Source organism: Penicillium cosmopolitanum (genome assembly GCF_028827165.1).
Source record: "Penicillium cosmopolitanum strain IBT 29677 chromosome Unknown utg000008l:1.0-4398992.0:1.0-4402845.0, whole genome shotgun sequence".
In the NCBI taxonomy this organism is placed as follows: domain Eukaryota; kingdom Fungi; phylum Ascomycota; class Eurotiomycetes; order Eurotiales; family Aspergillaceae; genus Penicillium; species Penicillium cosmopolitanum.
This window is the reverse complement of record NW_026622678.1, coordinates 1,971,369-1,996,116: the sequence shown is the minus strand read 5'-3', so window position 1 is coordinate 1,996,116 and position 24,748 is coordinate 1,971,369. Positions and strand designations below refer to the sequence as shown.

Genomic DNA, 24,748 nt, shown 5'->3' with positions numbered 1-24,748 from the left:
CTCTATGCGAGCGGTACTGCCGGGGAAACCCCCAGCGAATCTCCAGTCGTTCAGCACAGCACTGTGGAATGGACTTCGCGTGATTGTGAGTCTCGTATTCTTGGGACCCCTCTTCAGCTTGGGAAACCTTACTGTCTTTTCTCATTGCTAATCTGAGCCCACGGGCGTACTCACCAGGCCTATATTTCCGGCCACGCACTGGTCATCCTTGGCGGCCCGCAAACGCTTCTTCAAACGATATATGTCGATGATACCGATACACTAAATGCTGTCGCCTTTGACGAAGAGTCGGGAAAAATTGCCGTGTGCGGTGGTCCAGAAGTTTTCGTCTACCACCCATACGGCATCCAGGGCGAGACACTTAAGGTGCGCATACCGAGAAGAGGGCTCAGGCGGAGCTCTGTCTCCGATCGACTGCTGTCGCATTGGATGAGTGCAGCTAGTATTGACCTATAGTTTCTTTACAGTGGTCTCTTGCCTATACTTTCCGCGCCGACGATGACGACGAACCGATCCGTACTCTATCGTGGGGTTCCGAGAACGAGCTTCTGCTAGGCAACTCTCGCCTCGCTTTGTGGTTTTTGAATGATAACCCGCGTCTGGTCTGGAAGAAGAAGCTCGGGACCCCCGTCAGTCTTGCATACTTTTCTCCTGATGCGGCCCTCGTCGTGACTGTTGGATTATACGATCGACTGGCCAAGGTGTGGAAGCGATTGGCGTTCGGCGATGAGGTACGGTTCGAGGTCTCGTACCTCCCGCATCCGAGCATTATCACTGGAGTTCATTGGCGACTGCCCCGCCATCGGGGCCAGTCTATGGGAAACGTACTTTATACTCTATGCGCGGACAATAAGGTTCGAGTCTGGGCTGCGACAGATCACCATGCCCTTTCGCCGTTGGAATTGTGGGCAGACATCGACATGAACGTCTCTGTACAGCCACGAGATGCTTCAAATGTCGAACAAGGTCCCCAGCGACGATACGGCTTCATTTTGGACAGTCGGGATTTCTGCGCTGTGACCGAGCGAGCCGTTGAACGGAACACGGGCAGCAAGGACAAGCATGCGTTGGAACATCTTATCGAAGTCGCGAACAATAGCCCTGAGATCTGCGTGGTGATTGACGGCCAAGGTCACATGTCTGCATGGGCCTTGGAGGATATTGGCTCGAAGGCTAAAACCACCATGAGTGTTTTCAATATTCTTCACGTGGAGGGTCTTGAATTCGGCTTCATGTCAGATCTTACGGCGGCGGAAGATTATGCGCAAATACGCGTTTTCCAGAGTAAACCCGCCGACGACACTCTCAGTATCGTCGTGCACCATTTTGATGGTCGAATTGAGTGGTATGACTCCAAGGTGGATGTCCTATTTGATCCAGCGCCCAGGAGGAAACGCATAGTTCCAAGGTCATCTTGGTCGGGACACACGGCTCCAGTGAAAAAGATTGTTCGCAATGCCATTGGCGATACGATCATCTCTCGCACCGATGAGAATAAAGCTATGATCTGGAAGCAAAATCGCCGGGAAGGTAAATCGATGATTACGCATAAGAGCACATTATTCTCCGAGGATCACATACACCGCACGTGCCTTATTGAGAATGGACATTTCCTTGTCAATCTTCACCACAACGGCGTGTCGCTGTGGGATTTCAGCACCTATCATGCGAAGAAAATAGCCTCCTTACCTTTCACTCTATCGAGTAAGCCGCTATGCGTGCTCCCGCTTCCTACTCCAGATGCAAGCCCAGACAGAGCTTATGTGGCAACCATCGCGGCAGATTCGCATGGCATCGTTTGGGAGATTCAATGGAGTGGACATGGCGACCGGAAAGGTCGAGATGAAGGAAACATATCCTGCGAAATGCGTAGATTTTGCACATTTGATATGGGATTAACGGAAGATTTGGCATATATTCAGCCTGTTGACCCGGCGGGACATAAAGCAAAATATTCTGGCTTCTTTGACGCCTTTTCTCCAGACATTGCCCTCTCCTACACCCACAGTGGTGTCGTCCGGACCTGGACGGCTAAGGTGGACCGAGAAAAGGCTAAGGTCGAGTGGCTGTTGAAGTCTACCGTCGACACTGCCATTGAGAACCCATCACTGGCTAGTGGAAGTTCGATTCGTAAGGCTGCACTTGTGGATCAGGATCGAACTCACCTAACGATCTGGGACACCAACAATGCCCAGTTGGAGTTTGAAGAGCATTTCGCTCAGCATGATAGCATTCGGGACCTGGACTGGACTTCAACTCCTGATATGCAGTCTATCCTTGCCGTCGGATTCCCCCACAAAGTTGTTTTGTTATCCCAGCTACGCTACGATTATTTGGACTCTCGACCATCTTGGACCAAAATTCGTGAAATCTGGATCCGCGATCTCACACCTCATCCCATTGGTGACTCTTGCTGGCTCACAAATGGCAATCTTGTGATTGGTGCAGGCAATCAGCTGTTTGTCTACGATAAACACTTTGAAGTGGCAGATCGTCTGATATCTGAGCTTCGTATCCCATCAAAAGGACAGCAAGCTGTTGACCTCTATGATGTTGTAGGCCGACTCAATGGTCCACTGCCTATCTTCCATCCGCAATTCCTTGCACAGTGTATCCTTGCCGGGAAGACTAGCTTGGTGCATTCTATTTTGATGAATCTCCATCGCAAATTGAAGTTTTACACAGAAGGGGATGGTTTGGATGGTTTCTTGGAGATACCGCTGGAGCATTTCTATGATGAGAATAGTGTAAGTCTCTTTGCTGAATTATCTCCAGCTGTGCTAACCAGAACAGATATCCCAAGACATTTCGTCGAAGGAAATGCGTTCATCCTACGTTGACGCTACAGTGGAAGAGGAAGTCTCCTCTGTTGTTGATGAAAATGTTGCGACGATCTTGAACGAGAATCTTTCTCGTATTGCGCTGCCTCGGCTGTCTAGCCATGAGCAGTTTCGCCTCGTTGATACGATCGAATGTGTCGCGACTGTCGAGAAGCATCGGCGATCAATGGATGACAATGCCGCCCGCTATCTCCTCTTCTTCCGACAGCATATGCTAAGGAAGAGCCAAGGCGTAGCAAATAAAGATCGAGTCTCTTGGAGAGAGATTGTCTGGGCTTTCCACAGCGGGAGTCAAGACATTTTAACAGATCTCGTGTCGCGCCAGTTCAACGGCAAATTGACGTGGAAAGCTGCTCGAGAAAGTGGCATCTTCATGTGGCTTTCTGACTCAACAGCATTGGTATGCATCTGTCCATTTCAACCACCCGTGTTCGAACTAACATTCATCTTAGAAAGCACAACTTGAAGCCGTTGCACGCAATGAGTATACCAAGACTGAAGAAAAGGACCCAGTCGACTGCACACTCTACTATCTCGCGCTTGGAAAGAAGAACATTCTCCAAGGGCTGTGGCGCATTGCGCATTGGCATCGCGAACAGCGTGCTACTCAGCGTCTATTGGCCAATGATTTCAAGGAAGCACGTTGGAAGACTTCTGCACTCAAGAATGCCTATGCCTTACTTGGGAAACGCCGATTTGGTGAGTTTGCACCTCCGCCCAATTCATGATCATGTAACTAATATCTGTCCCAGAGTACGCGGCCTCATTCTTCCTTCTAGCTGACCACCTACGCGATGCTGCCAATGTTGTCGCCACCCAAATGGGCGATCTTCAACTTGCGATCACAATTACCAGAGTCTACGAGGGAGATAATGGGCCCGTGCTCCGCGAACTGCTAGAAGACAAGCTTCTTCCTGAGGCCGCCGCGGAAGGTAATCGCTGGATGGCCTCATGGGCTTTCTGGATGCTTGGACGACGAGATATGGCAGTGCGAGCACTCATTGTATGTTTCAAACCCAAGTAATCTCTCGCATGCACTAACATAGATCCAGTCTCCAATCGAAACCCTGCTTTCACCCATTCCTACCACCCCAGGGAGCCCCGGTCGAGCAACACTTCAATCCAAGTCCTACCTCTCCAACGACCCCGCACTGGTAGTTTTATACCACCAACTCCGAGAAAAAACCCTCCAAACCCTCAAGGGTGCCTCACAAGTCCGGCCCCGCGAAGAGTGGGAATTCGTGCTCCGCAACGCCCGATTGTACGACCGCATGGGCTGTGATATTCTCGCCCTGGATCTGGTGCGCCACTGGGAGTTCTTGGGCGCTCCCCCCACATCCAAGTCATTGCAGTCACAACCGTCCCTCGAGATCAATGAGAATGGAGTCGATTATCGGAAATTGCTTCGCCGGCGGAGCAGTCTGGTTGTCGCTGATATGCCGGTCCGCCTTTCCAAGACGGATGGTGCCGCAGATACGAAGGATTCTTCTGCCATTGACGATTCCCAGCAGAAGAAACCTGCACAAAAGCCGAAGCCCCCACCAACCATGTTTCATGAGCCAGATTCGAATTCGTTGCTGGATAGCTTTGGGTTCTAGACTGGATTTAGTGTTGATAATGTACTCTCAGCGAACAATATTTTTTTTCTTCATTGATTATATGTGTATCTTTACAGCGACTAGGCATTGTATGGTTGTTTTTGGGTCTTTCCAGTATACGGGTCGTTTTTCTAGTAAAAACTTTGAACAGCTTGGCATGTATGAGATGACTGGTATCAATTCTTTGATTCAATATACACAAGGCTAACTAAGTGGTTCTTTTCCATGTCCAATAAATCGCTCATAATAATCTCCAATGCAAATCCTTTTAAACAAGTCGCGCCTTGCGGTTGCGCAGCACAGACAGCTTCCTCCTCGACATAACAGTCTGGTTTGCGGGAGCAGTAGCATTCTTCTGGTGAATCTTTGCATCCGGCAGGTGTCTTGTGGCATTATGCTTTCCAGTAACCAAGTGCGAAGAGTGCTTCGCCCTCATCAGCTCCATGATATCATGAACCACCTTCTCGCTCTCGGCATGACCAGCGTCATTGACACGGCTTTCATCTTCAGGTCGGCGCTCAGAGTGTTGCTCCTGCGCTATAGACCAAGAGTTCGAATTCGAGCCGGGAGTCTGCATATTGTTCGCTTGCTGAGCAGAGGCTGTTTCGTCCAGCCGGGGGATGTCCTCGGCTTGATCTACCAGAGACTCAACAGCAGCACCGCTCTCGCAGACCAGCCTCACCCATACTTCGCTATATGCGGCGAATTGGCGGGGCTTGCAGTCGCTTACTTCGACACCATTGTGGATCTCTTGGGTGATAAGAGGTGGGTCGATGCACGAGGGGACCTCGTGGACGGTGATGTTGCAGTTTGGTCCTCCTTCCGGTGGGAAAGGGTGGCCTTTCTCGTGGGAGACCAGCTCCGCGTCTACTGAGATAGCGCTAACGAGGTTGTGTTCGTAAGAAGGGACGCCGATGTTGGCGCAGCTTCCGACGGTAATTTCTTCAGCCGGGGCTGTTTCTTCGTAGTTTTCGAATGTGTCGAGGTTGGAAAAGGGCTCGCCGGGGCAATTGGGGTAGAAATGCGTCCATACCCGGGCAATTGTGCTGGCGTGGATTGGGGTGGAAAGGAGGAAAAGGGTAGCAAGAGCGGAATGCATGGCTGCCAAGGTTGAGATGTAGATCCTTAGATAAGATGGTTTTTCCTATGTCTAGAAGGATCTGAGTAGATGATGATTGATACTAGCTTAGATGAGACCTTGGACAGTTAGGGCTGCCCCCAACCCTTATATACATCCTCATTCCGTCCCATTAAGATCGAGATAATCGGATGGCAGGTAAGAATGACAGGCACGGGGCTGGCGGGGAGATGAAACGCGGCTCGCACGCTGAGCGAAGTAAGAATGGTCTTCTTCGTCATACTCGGTGGCGGGTTAAGTCAAGCTATTCATTCAACCGCCAGTGGGAAGCCAGATCGTACATTCTTTTACCCGAGTGATCGATTTCATGTCGATCCAGTACCACATGGGTAGTCCTGGTTGCTCAGTCTGGAATGCGAGCGCGCTTTGAACATTCCTGAGCACGGCGGTGCGCCTATGAAGTAAGTAGATCGTGAGTAGATCGTGGGGCGATTGTGTCAGTTGGCTGGTGGAGCCTGTTTATTTGAATTTTGTTGTCTCTACGACCAAGAGAAGGAGAGCATCATGAAGATGTAATGTGAAGCATAATTCGAGACCATCTGAGGTCATTGGTATATCGACAGGGCTGTAGACCGTGACGTTTTGCTGGATTCTATCAAAAAAAGGGAACACCATCTTACTTCATCTTCTTCAAATCTGAGTTCTCCCTAGACCGAGGCTTGTACTTCAAGACGGACTCGCCAGTCTCGTACCCGCTTAACGTATTCGAACGCCTCCCTCGGTTCTTGATGGTATGGATCTTTCGGTCGATCTCTTCCAAATCACCTTCTGAATTGATGGTGCTCAGTCCCTTCATAATAGGCGCAGCAGCCGGACCGGTTGACCTGCTTCGGCTGCGCTCCCGACTCGTCGCCTCGCTAGGTGGCATGCTCTTGAGGAAAGATTGATAAGCATCTGCTTTGTAGGGATCGGTGGGGATCTCGGCATCAACATCAGGAAGAATTCCGAATCCGAGATCATTGATAGTCTGTGTCACTTGCTCTGAAAGTGCTTCTCGGTGATTTCTCAAATCTGAAAGCGACGAAGAAGCCAGTGGGTCAAGGGCCACGAGAAGTGGCATGAGGGATTTGATGATATCCATCCCAATTTCTCCAAATCGGAGCGCCGCAAAACTGACAAAAATCATGTGTGTAAAGAAACCGACTGCGAATACCCACAGCGGGATGAAGTCGGGGATGTATGTTCTTGCTATCATCCACCATGGCACTGATTGCGTGTAGTAGCCATCTAGGCGATTGTAGCGGAGCCAGACTGTAACGATAATTGTGTAATAGGCGTAAAGAGTGGGCGCCAGTCCCATGGCGACAAGGATCTTCCAAGTTCCGACAACATCCCGCCCTTGCAGCTTGACGACCGAGGCAGCAAGCGCTTTTCGTCTCTTTTTCTCCGAAATGACTTTTGTTGTCACGAATACAGGCCAGAATAGCAAAACACCGGGAAGGACTCCGAAACTCAAGACAAGAAGTTTGCATAGGCGATAGATGAGAGTGATAAAGGTGAGCCACCAGGGCTTCTCCTCCACATTGCCCCACTCAACCTGATGGTCCTTGACTCCAAGCGACTCCAAGCGCCGATTGTAATCCTTGACAGATTTGCGGAGGCCCTGAATCCGGGGGTCATCATGATACTTCTCATAGCCCTTGAGCAATCGTCGGTTAAATTCAATGACTAGGGGAAGTGGAATTTTCTTGCTGATTGGATTGTAAAGTTTTCGAGTAGACTGAACCAAAATTAAAGTTTCATGGTCGGGACTGATTTGAGTGACAGCTTCAAGGCCTTCGTAAATCGTTTCGAGCAGAGAGCCCACGGCATTGCGCTTGCTAGTGCCCCCGGCTTTGAAAGCCTCGATCTGATCTGGGTGCACGTGGATGGGTCGGCCAAATTCAATGACACCTCTTGAGCGAAACTTGTGTGCATGGAAATAATTCATGCCGCAAGGCACAATAGATAAACCACAATTCGGATCCTGGGCCAATGCACCGAGTGACATCAGGGCGGCGCCCGCCTTTAATGGCAGCAGGTTGGAACGGTCGTGACTACCACCTTCAGGGAAGATACCTATACAGCCACCCTGGTGAAGCTCTTTGTAGACTGCATCGAACATCCGACTTTGGTCCACATGAGGGGCGAGCTTGAACGTCACACCCTTGCCGCCTTTTTCACTGGTAGGTGGGGAGGTGAAAGCCTTCTTGAGTCGAAGCGAAGTTGGCCCCAGAATCTCATCAATCGATGCTGTTTGAGGCCCTTCAGGTCCCTTGACGGTGAGTTGTCCGCCAGGCATATACTCGGGTTGAGTGAAATCGGTATCAATTCCATTGATCAAAGTTGGATCGCTGTCCGGCTCCGCTAACGATATCGTGCCTTTGCCAGGTTTAGCCAAATCCATGGATCGGACAACCGGAAGGGCACCCATAAACGATGCGAGGGTTCCGATATAAGGTTCGTTCATCGACTTTTGCGCAATCAGGAAAGAGACGCGACGCTTTGCCTGTGATTTAAGCAGGTGCATCAAAATCGCCGAATCAACGAATTGGTTTGCGTGAGGGGCAGCCACGATCAGAACAGGGCTTTTTTCCGGGATTCGCCAGGCACCGCGAGGGTAGATCTCGCGGAAGAAGAGGTCCAGAGCGAGAGTGAATAGCCACAGGACCAGGTCATACAGCCACGGGATCATCCGTCGGCGTTTGTCCGAAGGACCCGCCATGATCGCCAGAAGATGGAGATCCGGGGTACTTGAAGCTGCAGATTCAACGGTCGCTGATCATCCAGATCATCCAGAGGGAGGCGGTTGGTGGGGGAAGATCGATGCGTGAGCGACGTGTTTGTGACACGTCAAAGTGGAAGAATGAGGGGGCGAAGCGGAGAAGAAAAGAAGCGCGCGGGTAAAAGTAGACGAGGCCAGATTTACACTACGTCAACAACAGAACAACAACAGAACAACACCATATATCATATATCACATCATGCAATGCCAGCGCCAGTACCACTCGACTCTAGGGGATTAAATTGAGAGTATGCGAAATACAGAATATTCATGAAACAGGATCCGAATGAAACCAGGTCTTCCGTCTTCTTCAGAATAGGCCATCATCAGAGCCATCAGCGTCACCACCAGAGCCATCAGGGCCGCCGGGTCCTTCAACTCCACCGAGACCATCGAAGCACGACATCTTGAAGGAGACGTAGGTGGGGTCGAGGATATCAGGTAAGCATTGGCCTTGGGCGACAGGGCCACCCTCGAAAGGCAGGAAGTAGATGGGCTTGCCGGAGCAGTCTTCGCTGTTCCAGACGGTCACACCAGAGCATAGCAGGGCATCCTTGGTGTCTAGGTGGGCAGTGAAGGAGTAGTGGTCGACGCTCCAGTCACGGTTGACGACGGTCTTGTCGCAGGTGACCGGGGTAGCGACCACGGACTCCTTGGCCTTCGGCTCACCGTGTGGCGGGGCGCCAACAGGACACTCCTCCCAGGATTGGAATTCAATGCTCGCGACGGGGAAACCGGCTTGGGCGCCTAGGGCCAGAGCAGCCACAGTAGCCAGAGTCTGTATCAGATCAGTATTGGCTTTTGTGATTAAAGGATAATCGCGATTGCTTTCTAACCTTGGAGAAATGCATTTTGTTTAAGAGAATGGACGGTTTCTGCAAAGATGTCGGAATACCAGTACTTGTCGAGTATCAAAAGAGTGGACGGGGTCGGAAAAAGATGTTTTCAATGAATCGTCCGATCCCATTGCATTTAAGTAGACTCCTTCGGGCATTCTGGCACGCGGAAATATGACCCGAGTAAACACGAAAACGCGACGGAAATTCGCCTGTCAAGAGCGCGGAATGCAGGCATTGAGCAGGGATTGGCGTAAGCCTTGGAATGTAAGATCTTTAAGGAGAACTTTAGTTGGACTCGAGGGTTACGGAATGGACTTTCATCAAGGGACCGCTGATCATACTCTACACCGCTCATCATACTCCTTCGGGCAACCCGCAAATAGGTAAATCCTTGCCAACATGAGCATAAGGATTCACGAGACTTCTTATCGCTGTAGACAATCAGTCATTAATCTTGCGGACCGTCGTTGGGTCCAACGAAGGGTTAAATGCTGGATCGGGCTGCGCAAGGACCCCTTGCGGGACAGCAACAGACCCCAAAGCTCATCACCATTAAACTGACACCGTGTGATGAGTCGTAGAAACCATTCAAGACTCAAATTAAACACCCTGGAGGGAGGTGAAAAGTGGCCGGCTGGTCATTTTGGGATTTTATTCCGCGTGATACCGCGGAGGGACATCGCAAAGCGAAAATCGCATGTAGATTCTGCTGGGATGGGGACCCCCCTAGGTTCATCTGATCGTATGAAGAAGAGAAAAAAGATGTTGCCTGCAAGAAATTCCTCTGCAGAAATCCTCCGTCTATGTACGGAGCATAACTCTAGCCGCTGGGCTTTCGGATCAGGGCCCTCTACTTCCTATCTAGGGAAGTCCACACGCTGGGGCTCGTTTAGCTAGCTTTGATGCCCTCTATGCCCAAGAAGGTAAGCTGTACGTGCTAACATGTGATTTTCGCCTCACTCCGCTCCAGATCCTCTACGTTGTGACGTTACTGCAAACCACGATTCGAATTCTGAATCTGTTGGGACGCGCTAAGGGCGTTCCCCGCATTTCAGACTGACCTTTGGAGCAATTTTCCATGTGAATTTGGGGCTAGTAGCACGTAGAGAAGGTGTATTCGATGACACACCAAATAGTTATAGCTAAGAGAATACACCTAGGCAGAATAAATCATTGTCCTCATAAACTTAAATTGGGATATCACTGTCATCCGTGGATTAGTACGTTGTGGCAGCATGTGAGCACCATAGATCGTTATATATCTCAAGCTGAGCAGGTTGAACTACGGACTCGGATTCAATGGATCAACTCGACGAGAAACTTGAACTTCAAACAACTTGAAATTCAAGCTAAAGACACGTTCAGTCCAAGGTATTTCTTCAGAGCATATCACTCAAAGTAGTACAAAATGTCTACTGCCAAAGAACGTCTTGTTCTTCTGGTCCCTTCTACCATCGTCGAGACTCTCCTCATCATGACCATTGGTATAACCATGGAGCGACCAGCGACAATTTTTGCTTATACATTATCGGTCAATTTTGTCTTAATGTTTATATGGAATGTCTTTATATGGCCATTCTTCCTAAACCCACTGAGGCACTTGCCAACTGTACATGTATGGAACCATCAAGGGCAGTCAATATAATATCGCAGCTAATCATTTCTTGGCTTTTAGGGTCCTCTGATTGGTGCGAAGGTGTTTCTGCGCCATCCTCGTGGCAAGATTGCTGTCGATTGGCTACGAACTATACCAAACGAAGGCCTAATTCACTTTCGCGAGGCCCTGAACTTTAGCTTTTTGGTCGCCACCAACCACCGAGCATTGATGGATGTCTTGCATACAAACAGTTATGACTTCGTAAAGCCTCCAGGTGGCCGGGCATTCCTTGCCCGTGGCTTAGGGTATGGGCTCATTCTCTCTGAAGGAGATATGCATCGGGCGCAGCGCAAGGCCGTCACCCCAGCTTTCACAATCAAGAATATCCGCAGCATGTATCCCTTGATGTGGAGCAAGACCCAACTGTTTCTTTCTCAGTTGGAGAATGCAATCAGACTTGACCCTGCGCCCGGAGAAAAGTCAGGACAGGCTGGATTTGTTGAAATTGGTGGATGGGCAAAGTAAGTGGACCTCGCAAATAAAACGGTGAAAAGTATTCCTGAGAAGCGCGTAACTAACCGGATCGCAACTTCACCAGTCGCTTGACTTTAGATATAATTGGCCCTGCGGCCATCGGACGAGACTTTCAGTCACTTGAAAACGAAAATGACCCTATATCACAAAACTTTACAGCAATTCTGAAGCCATCTGCTGATTTACTGTTCTTGTTTGCGGTGTCTATCATATTGCCTCAGTGGCTTGTGAAAAGCATCCCCTGCAAAGCAAATATTGTGCTCCCGCGCAAGGTAGGCTATTTGCGAACGGTATTTCATGACATTCTTCAAGAAAAGAGAAAACAGCTTGCTTTGGAGAAAAACAAGGATAAGAATATCGAAGGTGATATTTTGGGTACAATGATGAGAGGTGGAGAGTTCACCGATAACGAGCTGGTGGATCAAATGCTCACAATTCTGGCAGCTGGGGTATTTCTCCCCATTTCTTTCTAGCGAATATGGAGTCATCGATAACTAACAGTCCTATTACAGCATGAGACGACGGCCGGTGCTCTCACATGGTGCTGTTACCACCTCAGTATCGAACCGCACATCCAAGACCATCTCCGACAGGAAATCCGCGATACGATTCCTTCTCCGGATGCTTCCGTTTCATGGCAGGATCTAGAGGGAATGCCCTATCTCAACGGCGTATGCCAAGAAGTTCTACGACTCTACCCCACGGTCCCCATGACTGGCCGCGAAGCGATTCGAGAGACTACAATCGCGGGCAAGAAAATACCGAAGGGCACGACCGTCGCTTTATGCCCCCCAGGCCGTCAACCGCAGCTACGAATTCTGGGGCGAGAACGCAGACCAGTTCCTTCCGGAGCGATGGATCGACACTGACTCCGAGACAGGAAAAAAGTCTCCGAACAAGCACGGTGGTGCATCGACGAATTTCGCTCAGATTACGTTTCTCCATGGGCCACGCGCGTGCATCGGCAAAGATTTTGCAAAGGCAGAATTTCGATGTGCGGTCGCGGGTCTTTTTGGAAACTTTCAACTCCAATTGAAAGAGGCCGAGCAGAAGATTACATATGGGGGAACTCTGACGAGTCAGCCTATTGAGGGTATGCATTTGAAGTTGACCAAATTGGAAGGCTGGGAGTAGTATGTTGTGCTAGACGGATTAATGAGATGAACCCTTATGTTATTAATGAGAGAATTGAAATTGGTATTATTATTTTTCAACAGACAACTTCTTCTCGACGTGATTGCACTGGTTTCCCTTAATCTTTCCTATCTTCGGAAATTCACGAGAGCAAGCTCGGTATCGTAGGCGACTCGTGCTTTACATATGCCTAGGAAAGCACCTTCAAAGAATATAGCAGATTGAAAGTATACGATTACATAGCGGAACTCAATCCACGTGCAATATTGTCAGTGCGTCAGCTTGATGTTGGGAGATCATCATCTTTGGGACGCACTCTCCCTGTCCCCGCACTTCAATAATGGGGCAACTCCACATTGCAAGGGGGGGCCCCTCAACAGGGTTGATCGGTTCGCGTTCATGGATTGAGCGAATAGCATTCCAGGATGTCTCGGTATTGACAGATGATCTACCGGCGCCAGCACCGAGGTAGCAAGGACCGGCGCCCCTGTGATCTCGTTCCAAGAGGGGCTGACCGAGGCAGCCCTAATTTCAGGCTGTTTCGTTCATGTGGGCCGGGCCACTCCAGTATGAAACAGGGTCCGGTTATAACTCAAAATTGGGCCCTCGAGAGTATATATGATTATTATTTTTTGATTACAATCAAGAAAATCCAGGGCTCTCTTTTCAATTGCTCTACAATCTACCCAATATACACCATGACCGTCACACCCGATTTGTCGACCGGGTATGTCGGAAACCTGACACCCGACCAAGATTTAAAGCTGCGTGAACTATGGATCATCCTGTTCACCTCTATCTCCTCTGTTCTCTCTAAGATATACGACGTACCAATCCCAAAGGGCTCGCCAAGCAAGCTATTCGAGGTTTTTGAGAAAATCAAGGAGCCAACTGTCGATGCCATCCTTAGTGCCCTAAAGGGAGATGACGCCAACGATACACACCAGTCAAATGGCACAAACGGCACCAATGGTACTACCAATGGCGATAGCCAAGAGCAGAAGTCGCTTGACAAAGTGGAAGACCTCATGAGCAATGGCGATGCCCAGAAAAACATTAAGGAGGAAATGGCGACTCGGAAGGTTTTGCCAGAGCACTTTTCCGTTGTTTTCGATCAACTGCGCAAGTCAGGCGTCAGTGATTCGGAAATTAAGTCTATGGAAAAGATCCTGGCAAAAATGACCCCCCAGGATATGTGCTTCGCTATCCTAAAGATGGCGAAACAGGAACACCCCGACAGCTTATTGCTCCGTTTTCTACGAGCCAGAAAGTGGGATGTTGGAAAAGCTTTCACAATGTTGGCAACCAATATCTTGTGGAGAAAGGAGATGGAGGTTGACGATGATATCCTGCCTAAAGGAGAGTTGTATGCTCTTGAGCAATCTCGCGATGACAAGCTATCCACCAAGGAAAAGAAGGAAGGTAATGATTTCATTGCGCAGTTGAAGACTGGTAAGAGCTTTTTGCACGGCTTCGATAGACAGGGCCGACCGGTCAACTATGTGCGAGTCAAGATTCATAAACCTGGGGCCCAAAGTGAAGAGGTCCTTGAGAGATACATTGTTCATGTTATCGAGTCAACTCGACTAATTGTGGCCCCGCCCGTCGAGACAGGAGTATGTTACTGCCAGAGAGAAGTATATTTCGACAAGAAACTAACAGCTCTATAGACTATTGTCTTCGATATGACAGGATTTGGCTTGTCGAACATGGTATGTTCTTATGAAAGAAAATCGAGGAGCAAATTAGCTGACTTCTACTGATAGGAGTACCAACCAGTCAAGTTTATTATCAAGTGCTTTGAAGCAAATTACCCAGAATCATTGGGTCAGCTTCTGATTCATAATGCACCTTGGATTTTCTCAGGTAAGCCAGTATAATAATTGCTATACTCTACATAATCAGGAACTCACATATCGAAGGTATCTGGAAACTCATTCACGGTTGGATGGACCCAGTTGTCGCCTCCAAGGTGCACTTTACCAAGTCTGTGAAGGACTTGGACAAGTATATTTCCCGCGACCAGATCCCGAGAGAGCTCGCTGGCGACGAAGACTGGGAGTACAAATATGTCGAGCCCAAGGAAGATGAGAACGAAAGAATGAAAGACAAGTCCACTGGTGATGAGATCATGTATGAGAGACTGATGATCGGCATCAAGCTACTGGCGTCAACAGCTGCATGGATCTCAGCTACTACCTATGCAGAGGGCAAACAAGATGCCATAAAAGTGGAAGAACTGAAGGCGCGACGAAGCACGGTCGTTGAGGACTTCAGACAGAACTACTGGAAGATCGACCCCTATATCCGGGCGCGGGCGCTCATTGATCGGTCTGGGGTTCTCGAACCCGGTGGCAGAGTGGTGGTGACCCCAGAGACTACCAAGAAGAACGGCTCCAGTTCTGTTAAGATTGAATGAAACTGGCATTCTCGGTACTTTCTATTATATCCCCTTTTATGTATCAACCGATCAATGGTATTTAAATGTCGCGAACTGTTGATGCTTTCCATATATCTTTGCCAGTCGTATGCGTATCACTTCAAGTTGAGACTCAGCTCACGCACCATTGCCCACATGGTAAATTCTTCTGCTGCATCCCAGAAACCCTTTGGGCATTTTTGACTACCCACTACCTTGAAGCCTTGCTTCAACCAGTAGTCGCCGGAGTTCTCTTTAGCCACTCGGATCATAATCCGCGCTGGAACACTTCCCTTCCCACTCTCGCTTCGACGGCGCAAAAGTTCGTCTTCGCAAACGTTCACCAGACGCCCTGCCATTCCCTTCCCGCGGAACCGAGCATCGGGCGGAATGGCCACGACCGCGAGCTCATAGTCCCCAGGGCAGGCATGTTTTTGGAAGATCTGGTCCACTTTGTCATTGACCACCTCTTCACTTGATTCGTCGCTGAAATCATCATAATCATGGGATTCCCACAGTCCATCGTCTTTCCATGGCTTCATGCTGGCTGTGCCGACCACTTCGAGAGAGTCGGGACCACTGGACGCGAATGCAACTGCGGTAAAGCCATTAGGACCAAGTTCTTCCGTGAGTTTAGAATCGGATAGCAATCTGATTTTGTCTTGTGAGAATTGAATTTTCTCTGTGTGCATGACTAGATAGCTGGCGTTGATCATCCGAGTCAGATCGGAAAGCCACGGCTGCTTTCGCAGCTCGGCAGACGTGAAGAGCGCAGTCTGGATGGTCGGCGCAGAGTTCATTATTTCGTGATAGAAGTCAACTATGCGAAGAGGGGCGTAGCAAGTTGATCAGAAGGAGACTTTGTATCCAGAGAGGATGTGGAAATGATGCCTTTGGCTGGTTATCTCAAATCTTCGCTGTACCTATTGAAGATTATGGTGGGGTCTGCGAAATAGGAACACACGTTTGTGGCCACTGAGTCATAGAAACTGATAGGTTCGGGCTGGACTTACTGTTATTTGCCTGGCGTATCCAGACAAGAAAATGCGGAATGTCCCCGGTTCTTGCTTGCCGAGTGGGGCTTGTCAAGCGGAGTTATCCGATCCGACCAGATACATATAAAACTTCGAAATCTTGTAGTAGCAAGAACTAGATACTCAGAATCTAGAAACCTTAAACTCAGCTTGAAATAGGTATCTTATTTCGAGTTTTGTCTCACTTCTATAATGTTCAAGAAGTATACCTCAGAAGGCGATCTTACAACCATAAATTGCTCTTAGCTAACCAGAGGGTATAACCTTTTAGTTCCCTTTGAGTATTTAAATATATCTGATATTCATATGATCGGATTCAAAATATTCTAATTCCACCAGGACACCTTTTCGATATCCTATATCGCTTCATGTGGAGTGACTAATTTAGAGCTAGCTGATCACATCTCATAGTCGTCCTTGACAATTTTGGCTTTGTAGAAGTGCTGGACTTTGTCGCGCGGGCCTTTTGTCGAGGAAACTCTTTCGAGTCGGAACCTATTGGAGTGCCATAACCCATAGCTACTGGATACCGACTATGTACCTGACTACTTCCTACTACCTCACGGGTTTATACTCCCAAGGGCTGGGTGACGTCAGGTGACCTATCTTATCGCGGCCGGGGATTACCAAGCTTCCCCAACTTCCTTCTTCCTCCTCCTTCAAACGCTCCCCATGACGGATTTACTCGGCCAATGAATTACCAGACCATCAGCATGGAAGGCCATGCCTCCGAGCCCCAGCATCGCACCGTTGACCGGCCGTCATCCCCAGACGAGCCAGCAGAACCCCTCGACGACGTACCGCCGAGCCCACGAACCCCGACCACCTCCGCGCAGAGCTTCACCCCACGCTCACTAATCGTTGGCCTTATAATTGGAGCCCTTATTACGTTCTCGAACACATATTTCGGTCTACAGACAGGATGGATCAGTACTATGGCTATGCCTTCTGCTTTGATCGGGTTCTCGGTCTTCAAGGTCCTTACCAAGTACCTGTCGTTCCCGTTTACGCCGATCGAGAATGTCCTGATCCAGACTGTAGCGGGCGCTGTTGGTACAATGCCGCTGGGATGCGGCTTTGTAGGTGTGATTCCCGCTCTTGAGTTTTTGCTGAAGGACGGTGAAGATGGACCGGCTGGAGATGGCGGGGAAGGTGAGGGCGGACCTCTGAGGTTAGGCTTCGGCAAATTGGTTGTCTGGAGTCTTGGAGTCTGCTTGTTCGGAGTGGTATTCGCTGTACCTCTGCGAAAGGAGGTCATTGTGCGGGAGAAACTGCGCTTTCCAAGTGGTACCGCCTCCGCCCTGATGCTACGGGTTTTGCATGGTGCGGGGAAGGACGAGAAGTTTCCTATAGCGGCCCAGCGTCAAAGTACTGATTTGGATGGCGAAACCAGATCAATTGATCAACATAACGGGGAGGAGGAGACCGGCCGTTTGCTTAAATATACCGATACCGAGGACCAGACAGAGGACCAGAAGGATTGGCGGTCCAAAATGCGCCTGTTGATCAGTGCATTTGTAGTATCAGGCGTTTATGTAAGACTGATGCTCACTCAGTGATTTTTTGAGTACTCAACACTAACTCGACTAGACCCTCTTTTCCTACTTTGTCCCATTCGTCCATGACATTCCCTTGTTTGGAGTGGAAATTGCCCATAATTGGCTATGGACCCTCAACCCATCACCTGCTTATATTGGCCAAGGCATTATCATGGGACCTGAAACATGCATGCATATGCTATTTGGGGCCGTGATCGGTTGGGGGATTCTCTCTCCACTTGCCAAAGCTCGTGGATGGGCACCTGGACCTGTGGATAGCTGGGACGACGGAAGCAAAGCCTGGATCGTTTGGATTTCGCTAGCTATCATGCTTGCTGACTCTCTGGTCAGCCTGGGATGGCTTGTCGCTAAGCCATTGGTCAGTCGGGCCCCTGCATGGCTGGCCTACCTCCGCTCAACTCGACTTGTTCGATGGATCGCTCTAAGACTTCACCCTGGTGGTCATTCATACATCGATTACTCCTCGCTGGACTCAGATCATGAGCCACTGCGATTAGAGGATCATGAAAATGACCCCGATCACGCCACCCACTGGGTGACACCTACAACAGAAGACGAGGATGCCCCACCCTCACAGTTGATATCCAACCGTACAGTCATGATCCTGCTACCACTAACCCTAATCCTGAACGTGGTCTGCATGCACTACGCTTTCGGCGACATCATATCCCCATGGCTATCAACACTAGCCACCCTCCTCGCAGTACTCCTATCTATAATGGGCGTACGAGCCTTAGGCGAAACAGATCTGAACCCAGTATCTGGCATCAGCAAACTAACCCAACTCCTCTTCTCCCTCGCCACACCGTCATCACACTTCTCCCGCCGCACCGCACTAGTAACAAACCTCCTCGCCGGCGCCGTCTCCGAATCTGGCGCCCTCCAAGCCGGCGACATGATGCAGGACCTGAAAACAGGCCACCTCCTCGGCGCAAGCCCCAAAGCCCAATTCTACGGCCAGATGATCGGCAGCGTTGTCGGCGCTGTGCTTTCCACGGCCGTGTACAAGATGTACGTAAACGTTTACGAAGTTCCCGGCGACATGTTCCAGACACCCACAGCGTTTGTCTGGATATTCACTGCGCGACTCGTAACCGGCCAGGGTCTTCCTGAGATGGCGTGGCAGGCATCTTTCGTTGCGGGATCTATCTGGGTGGCACTGACAGCCGCGCGTATCGTTGCTGCTTCGCCTTCATTTGCCCACAACGGCCAACCACCAGTTTGGAGGTCTTGGATTCCAGGTGGCATTGCCGTTGCCGTGGGCATGTTCAATGTTCCTTCTTTCACTCTTGCCCGAGCTATTGGTGGTATCATTGCTTGGTGGTGGGCAAGAAAGCACGCAGCGCCCGCGAACAGTCGTCCTGGATCCAGTGGAGCTGTGGATGGTGCTGGCACTGTAGATGGAGACTCCACGCGCGGTCAATCCTACTCTCCTGAGCAGGTAGCTGAGAAGGCGGACGTGGCTTCTTCGACTGTCGTTGTTCTGGCCTCGGGTCTGATTCTCGGAGAGGGAATCATGAGTATTGTCAATCTGCTTCTGGCAAGTGGTAAGGTGCCTCATCTTTAAATAGACTCTGGCCTTCATGAACTTGGCCTTGAATGAAGCATGGGCAATTGAATTGCCAGTGCATAAGCTTATTTTTTTCGGGCATGTATTTACGCATTATTATACACTATAAATAGGTATTAAATGACTTTGGTTTGGGGTTTTGAATATTTCAATGTTATGAAGCATTTTTGCGGGTTATCAAGATACCAATCAGTCAAGTAGTAATAACAGAAGTTTTGCAATCGAATAAGTTGTAAAATTTTAGATAGTTATCTAGATACGGCCTCGCAGATCCTCCTTAAAATGTTACAGGTTCCAGGGTATTCAAACTCATTACCGAGTCATTCGCAGTCACGATCCATCCAAGAAAAGGAGAAGATGGAGGAACAATCTTCAAATGCAGAAGCCAAAAAGTTAAAGTGTAGAAGAGAAAGGGGATGGGGAAAATAAGGCAGGGCAGACATGTAAGTAAGTGCAATCAACTTCGAGACACATTTATTTCTGGTGCCAGGAAGCCATCAACGACAAGTTAAAAACACAGGTAAGATGGGATCGACGAAAATAAAAGAATAAAACAGAAATTGACAGTGGTATGTAAGGGGTAGGAATTTCGTCACGGAGTCGTACTAGGCAGGCTCACTTCCGTCCAGCGGGGAAGGTTGTCAGGACAAGGCTATGTCTATGTTCTTGGGCAAGTCCTCATTCACGAGTTGCACACCTAGGCCTCCTGGCTACCGACAGGCTTCCGGTTGATGGATCCCTGAGGGGAAATAGGAGGGGAGGAGCTCGCGGGAGGCGCGGAGGCTGGAATGGCAGGGAGCTGACTGGTAGGCGCCGGGGCAGGAGGCGCTGCAGCTAAAGGACTCGGCTTGGGAGGGAAAGCAGCGCCAACGTTGGGTGGAGAAATATTACCAGCACTGTTGCTGCGCTGGCGCTGGGTAGCAGGCATGGCGGGACGCTGCATGCCAGGGTGACCGTAGGGACCAGGGCTCATGGATCGAGGTACTGGCATGGCCGAAGGACCTGGCGACATGGAACGTGGACCAGGGCGTCCTGGAGCTGGAGACATTGATCGTGGACCGGGAGACATTGATCGTGGACCGGGAGACATGGCTCGTGGACCAGGGGACATTGAACGAGGACCAGGAGACATTGAACGAGGAACCGGGAATCCCGCGGGTGGTCCTCCGGGGTAAGGGCGCTGCTGGGGTGGTGGACCAGCGTATCCAGGACCACCAGGGGATCGAGGGCGTGCATCTCCGGGGTAGAATCGACCAGGAGGCATGCGACCGTTAGGACCCATCGGCGGGCCGCGAGGGCCAGGGCCAGGGCCTGCACCAGGGGGTGGACGTGGGCGGGGCTTCACAGGGCGGGCAGAAAGGCATGATCGTGGCGCCACTCCTTGCTGAGAACGGTCGAGGCGAACACAAAGAGCCTTGATGGGGGGTTAGTACGTATTTCGAAGGAATTGGATTTAAACAGGAAAAACTCACCCATCCATCGTCGTATTCATGAAGCATTCGCACCAGCGTACCGATGCGGAGACCGATCTCATCCTCCGCTGAGGGATTGAAGTCCATTTGAACTCGGTGAACATTATCAGCACCAGGACCGGCACCAGCAGCACCGGCAGCTCCTGCAGCGCCAATTGCTGCAGCACCACCAGCAGCCATAGCAACAGATGAGACCGACTCTCCGTCGGCACTGACGGGGCTTGGGAGGTACCAGGAACCGAATGGGCGTCAGACTCAAACGAAAGGGGGCGATGAGATTGTTCATTAGATGATCCTTGAGAAGCAATGGCTGCAGCGCCAACGGCACCGACAGCCGCGGCACCAGCACCAGCACCAACAGCAGCCGTGGGACTAGCAGTAGGGGTCTGATCAACGGGACTGAAAGGATTGACGGGGTCATTGAACGGGTTCTGGCTACTACTAGCAGACTTGGGCGGAGTGAGAGGAGGCGAGTTGCCAGTAAGGTTACGCGAAGTAGCCGCTCCAGCACCTGCAGCTGCACCAACTGCAGCACCAGCTGCGGTAGCAGTGGCAGGGTTGAAAGAAGCACCGTTGCTCAGATCCGGGGCGAATTGAGTGACAGGACGAACGTTGAGAACCGGGGGCGTCGAAGGAGTCGACGGCTTGATAGGAGGCGGAGGAGGCGGGAGACCGAATGACTTTTCGTCCATAGGCTCAGCGACTTCCTTGCTCTGCTTCTTCTTGCGGATGAAGAAGAAGATCAAGGCGGCCAAAACACCAACACCCAGAATGACACCAATGGCAACACCAGCCTTGGCACCAGAGGACATTCCCTCGGATGCAGCGCTGGTAGTAGGCGAGGCACTCGCGGCGGAGTCTGTAGCCGATGCAGTTGATGTGGCGGCCAAAGCATTGATATCTGTGCTAGGATCGGCGGTAGTGCTGGCAGAAGTGATGAAGGAGGACGTCTTCTGTGTCTCAGCATTGGTTTGCGTAGCGGAATTGTGCTCGGTGGTCTTGGTTGCCTCTGCCTTTGTGGTATCCATGGTCTTTTCAGTTTCCTTCGCAGTAGTCTTGGTCGAGGTATCCTTCTCGGTTTCCTTGGTGGTGCTGTCTTCGGTATGCTTAGTCTCCTTTGCTGTTGGCTTCTCCGTAGCAGTGGGCTGGTCATTGTCGGTGGTCTTAGTTCCAGCCACGGCAGCACCAACACCCTGATTGTTCTTGGTCGCAGTCGCAGTCGCAGTATCATCGTCATTGTTATCACCGCCCATCATTGTCTTGAAACCCCCCCACCGCACCTTCAAAGTCCTGGGACAGGGTCTTGTAAACGTAGACCACATCATCGCCGAATCCCCGTTCCTCCAGAGCCCCGTCCAGGGCCCCCTCCAGAGCCCGCTCGGCGAGGGCCTGGGCGGGCGGTGGATGTTGTGGTGTGCATGCCCGTGCACCATATTGAAAGATGATGCTTCTTGATATCGATCGCGAAGCAGTAGAAGTTGAAGCGACAATCGCTCCTAAAGAGAGAAGGAGAGTAGTAAACTGGGACCAGGCCAGGATTCCAACGCGAGTCGGGTGATTCCGAGCACCGCGTCCGTGGTCAGTAAGCACAGCTCTCGCGTTATGCGGAATGTGGATAGAAAGAATGGACAACCGGATATCAAGCGCCGCCGATAACCAGTCGAGAGAAAAGAAGGGACAACGACTTCCAGGCCGTAGGGAATGAATGACCGGGGGGGAAGGTGAGGGTGAGAAAGTGAAGGGAGAAAAGGGAAAGGACCAGAAGGAAGAGTCCGGCTCACCTCGCATCTCTCTTGATCCAACGGAGTTCCCAGATGAGTACGAGTAGTGTTCCCATGCAACAGGGACCCTGACCCGGTATTTACTGGTATTGTAGATACAAGGCTAACCTATTTTAGTGAAGATCTGGGATTTGGGGTCCCCTAAGTGGTCCAATATCTAACGGTACCTGGTAACACTAGTACATGAAATGAGGACCCCCAATACGAGGTGGCCGAGACCCAGACCCAGTGCCCTTCACTGTGCCATTCGCTGTGCCATTCGGCGGTTTTTAGTTTGCTCGCACTGGAAATTTGGATTGGGATTGGAATTTCTTGGGGGCAATTGGGTGAGGAGGAGAGGATCCACTCGATACATTCACAGAATCCAGATCGCATATCGACTTTTTGTGATCAAGGCTGGAATGCCACAATCCCTTTAATCATGATGCACATGTACTCCGTACTCGTACAGAGTACACAATAATGCGATGAGATCAATGAGATCAATGAGATCAATGATACCCCGGCCCGTGGCCCCCATCTCGTGCTTCGCTAAGAACCCTGCGCGGGGCACAGACTCCTTACGGTTTCACCACCGTCCTCTCTCCATCATCATTTGCCCCGTCCCCTGCAGGGCTAATTTCCGGGCCTCCCGGCGAACCCTCGGCTCTCCAAGCGGTGTCAAATCACATCACATTCAACAGGCCATGTCCCATTCCTAACTCGTGTGCCCTGCCCTTCGATCCATTCCTGCCTTCGCATGGTGGTTATTTTTAATGTCGGGGATACTTCCAAGCCCCATAATTAAATTAATTGCCTGAGGCGAAGGCGATCCTCTCCCCCTTCGGATTCAATAGTTAATGACCTTGACTGCCTGCCACCCTCAGCCCTGGAAATGAATGCCAATGCGGCAATGCCTGTGCCTGTGCCTGTGCCTGTGCCTGGCTCGCGAGGCTGATGCACGGCCGCCACTCCATCTAATTTTTGTGGCTGAGAGGCGTTTCAAAACTCATCATAAATTAATGTGTGGAGAAGTAAGGATGTCGGAGGGCCTGTTGAAATTAACGTCTGTTCTCGAGCCACTTTGCTCGCTCGCGGTCGCTTACCTCTTCAGCGGAAAACCGTTGCTGCGATTCATAACAAAGCAAATGGCGTACTAAATCCCGCCCGTTGGAGGAAGTGCCCGGCAGGATCTCGTCCCAAGATTGACTGGGTAACGGGTGGAACTCCACCTTGCCCCAGTCCGGCAACTTGTGTATCTCCTATGTATACTTCCTGTTAGTTTCGAGTCGTCATCTCCTGTCGGTAGGTGTGATGGGGTTCATCCTCACAGGCCATTTTTGCTCATCAGGGGTCCCCAGCGCCTTGAAAATTGAGAAAACGAGCGACAAGTCACTCCCAATGGGCCCGGAATCAAATAGCTGCCCGTGCCCGACCGCAAGAGCTTCTGCCACAACACAACCCGCGGCCCACTGATCCAACGCGGTCCCATATCCCCTATACCCAAACAGTATCTCGGGGGCACGGTAGGATGTAGTCCCCACGTCTGTGATCTTCTGGTCGGTCGGCTCGGAGCCCGGGTCTCCTTCCTTCCAGGAGATACCAAAGTCGGCTAAGTAGGCCGGGCCCTCGGCTGAGTCCATCAGAATATTAGATGGTTTGATATCCCGATGAATAATGCCGAGCTTGTGAATATGAGCAAGTGCCTGAAACAAATCGCGCAGAATGTGTCGCGTCTGCGTCGCAGTGACCATATCCCGTCGCAGCAGGTGCTCAAAATCATACCGCAGGAAAGGAAGGACCAACACTAGTCGACCTCCATCGAGAGTGAAGGTCTCAATCAACGGAATGACCTTGTCACTGCTTGCTTCACGAAGTAACCGTGCCTCCCGTGGGGCATCATGAGGAGCTGTCATGAGATGCGGGATGGTGATTTTGACGGCTCGTACTGTGCCATCCTTGGCTGTTGACTTATAAATGGTAGAATGAAGCCCATCAAAATGATGGAAGCATGATGCATATTGACCGAACTGTTGACCGGCCGACGGGTCTATAGATGATGATCCATTTGCATCTGCACCTGCATTTGCGTCTAGTACATCTAGTTGTTGGTCCGAGCTGATGGTAGCCGGAGGGGAAGATTTGGATATCTCCGCCTCATCGATGGCCTGTTGGCACAGGTGGTCATACTCTTCCTGAAGCCCAACATGAGCGTGTGAAATTCAAGATTGTCTCTCTCTCAATGTAAAACAACGGACCTTGGAGGTAGCCTGGTCGTAGAACGCAGTTTCACATTTCCTGGCCTGTGCTTGAGCCTCGGTGAAGGCAGCCGACGAAGATGACTGTTGATAGGCGGATGTACTACGATAATATGAGAATGACGAAGACAGAACACAATTGGGGTCATTGGGACTCAATTGACTGACAGCGACTGAATAGTCCTGAGACGATCCGTAAAGCCTAGGGCTTTTTTCCAGTCCATGTTGTGTT

At 50.6% G+C, this 24,748-nt stretch overlaps 10 protein-coding genes across 10 annotated transcripts; 4 read left to right on the top strand and 6 right to left on the bottom strand.

Moving 5' to 3' along the window:
• Nucleotides 1-4: 4 nt before the first annotated feature.
• On the top strand, nt 5-4,438 carry N7509_007322 (uncharacterized protein; the record flags this gene model as incomplete). Its single annotated transcript, XM_056631959.1, has 7 exons — nt 5-85; nt 178-366; nt 468-2,747; nt 2,794-3,240; nt 3,293-3,539; nt 3,593-3,843; nt 3,893-4,438. The coding sequence occupies 7 exons, from the start codon at nt 5-7 to the stop codon at nt 4,436-4,438; spliced, it is 4,041 nt and encodes a 1,346-aa protein (XP_056487510.1).
• A 268-nt stretch (nt 4,439-4,706) lies between these two features.
• N7509_007321 (uncharacterized protein) lies at nt 4,707-5,537 on the bottom strand (the record flags this gene model as incomplete). Its single annotated transcript, XM_056631958.1, has 1 exon — nt 4,707-5,537. The coding sequence occupies one exon, from the start codon at nt 5,535-5,537 to the stop codon at nt 4,707-4,709; it is 831 nt and encodes a 276-aa protein (XP_056487509.1).
• A 655-nt stretch (nt 5,538-6,192) lies between these two features.
• On the bottom strand, nt 6,193-8,280 carry N7509_007320 (lysophospholipid acyltransferase family protein; the record flags this gene model as incomplete). The annotated part of the gene is made up of 1 exon (XM_056631957.1): nt 6,193-8,280. One exon carries the CDS (start codon nt 8,278-8,280, stop codon nt 6,193-6,195), a length of 2,088 nt encoding a protein of 695 aa, XP_056487508.1.
• A 370-nt stretch (nt 8,281-8,650) lies between these two features.
• Nucleotides 8,651-9,191, bottom strand: ccpA (the record flags this gene model as incomplete). Its single annotated transcript, XM_056631956.1, has 2 exons — nt 8,651-9,118; nt 9,177-9,191. 2 exons carry the CDS (start codon nt 9,189-9,191, stop codon nt 8,651-8,653), a joined length of 483 nt encoding a protein of 160 aa, XP_056487507.1.
• A 1,396-nt stretch (nt 9,192-10,587) lies between these two features.
• Nucleotides 10,588-12,444, top strand: N7509_007318 (cytochrome P450; the record flags this gene model as incomplete). Its single annotated transcript, XM_056631955.1, is given in 5 exon segments — nt 10,588-10,794; nt 10,855-11,297; nt 11,375-11,759; nt 11,823-12,086; nt 12,106-12,444. The coding sequence occupies 5 exon segments, from the start codon at nt 10,588-10,590 to the stop codon at nt 12,442-12,444; spliced, it is 1,638 nt and encodes a 545-aa protein (XP_056487506.1).
• Nucleotides 12,445-13,142: 698 nt separating this feature from the next.
• N7509_007317 (CRAL-TRIO domain-containing protein) lies at nt 13,143-14,863 on the top strand (the record flags this gene model as incomplete). The annotated part of the gene is made up of 4 exons (XM_056631954.1): nt 13,143-14,060; nt 14,115-14,156; nt 14,211-14,310; nt 14,367-14,863. The coding sequence occupies 4 exons, from the start codon at nt 13,143-13,145 to the stop codon at nt 14,861-14,863; spliced, it is 1,557 nt and encodes a 518-aa protein (XP_056487505.1).
• A 116-nt stretch (nt 14,864-14,979) lies between these two features.
• Nucleotides 14,980-15,663, bottom strand: N7509_007316 (uncharacterized protein; the record flags this gene model as incomplete). Its single annotated transcript, XM_056631953.1, has 1 exon — nt 14,980-15,663. The coding sequence occupies one exon, from the start codon at nt 15,661-15,663 to the stop codon at nt 14,980-14,982; it is 684 nt and encodes a 227-aa protein (XP_056487504.1).
• A 947-nt stretch (nt 15,664-16,610) lies between these two features.
• N7509_007315 (OPT family oligopeptide transporter) lies at nt 16,611-19,023 on the top strand (the record flags this gene model as incomplete). The annotated part of the gene is made up of 2 exons (XM_056631952.1): nt 16,611-17,432; nt 17,488-19,023. The coding sequence occupies 2 exons, from the start codon at nt 16,611-16,613 to the stop codon at nt 19,021-19,023; spliced, it is 2,358 nt and encodes a 785-aa protein (XP_056487503.1).
• Nucleotides 19,024-19,723: 700 nt separating this feature from the next.
• Nucleotides 19,724-21,931, bottom strand: N7509_007314 (SH3 domain protein; the record flags this gene model as incomplete). The annotated part of the gene is made up of 3 exons (XM_056631951.1): nt 19,724-20,440; nt 20,499-20,656; nt 20,731-21,931. 3 exons carry the CDS (start codon nt 21,929-21,931, stop codon nt 19,724-19,726), a joined length of 2,076 nt encoding a protein of 691 aa, XP_056487502.1.
• A 1,346-nt stretch (nt 21,932-23,277) lies between these two features.
• N7509_007313 (putative cell division protein kinase (Ctk1)) lies at nt 23,278-24,740 on the bottom strand (the record flags this gene model as incomplete). The annotated part of the gene is made up of 5 exons (XM_056631950.1): nt 23,278-23,310; nt 23,365-23,520; nt 23,590-24,453; nt 24,517-24,619; nt 24,685-24,740. The coding sequence occupies 5 exons, from the start codon at nt 24,738-24,740 to the stop codon at nt 23,278-23,280; spliced, it is 1,212 nt and encodes a 403-aa protein (XP_056487501.1).
• Nucleotides 24,741-24,748: the final 8 nt, after the last annotated feature.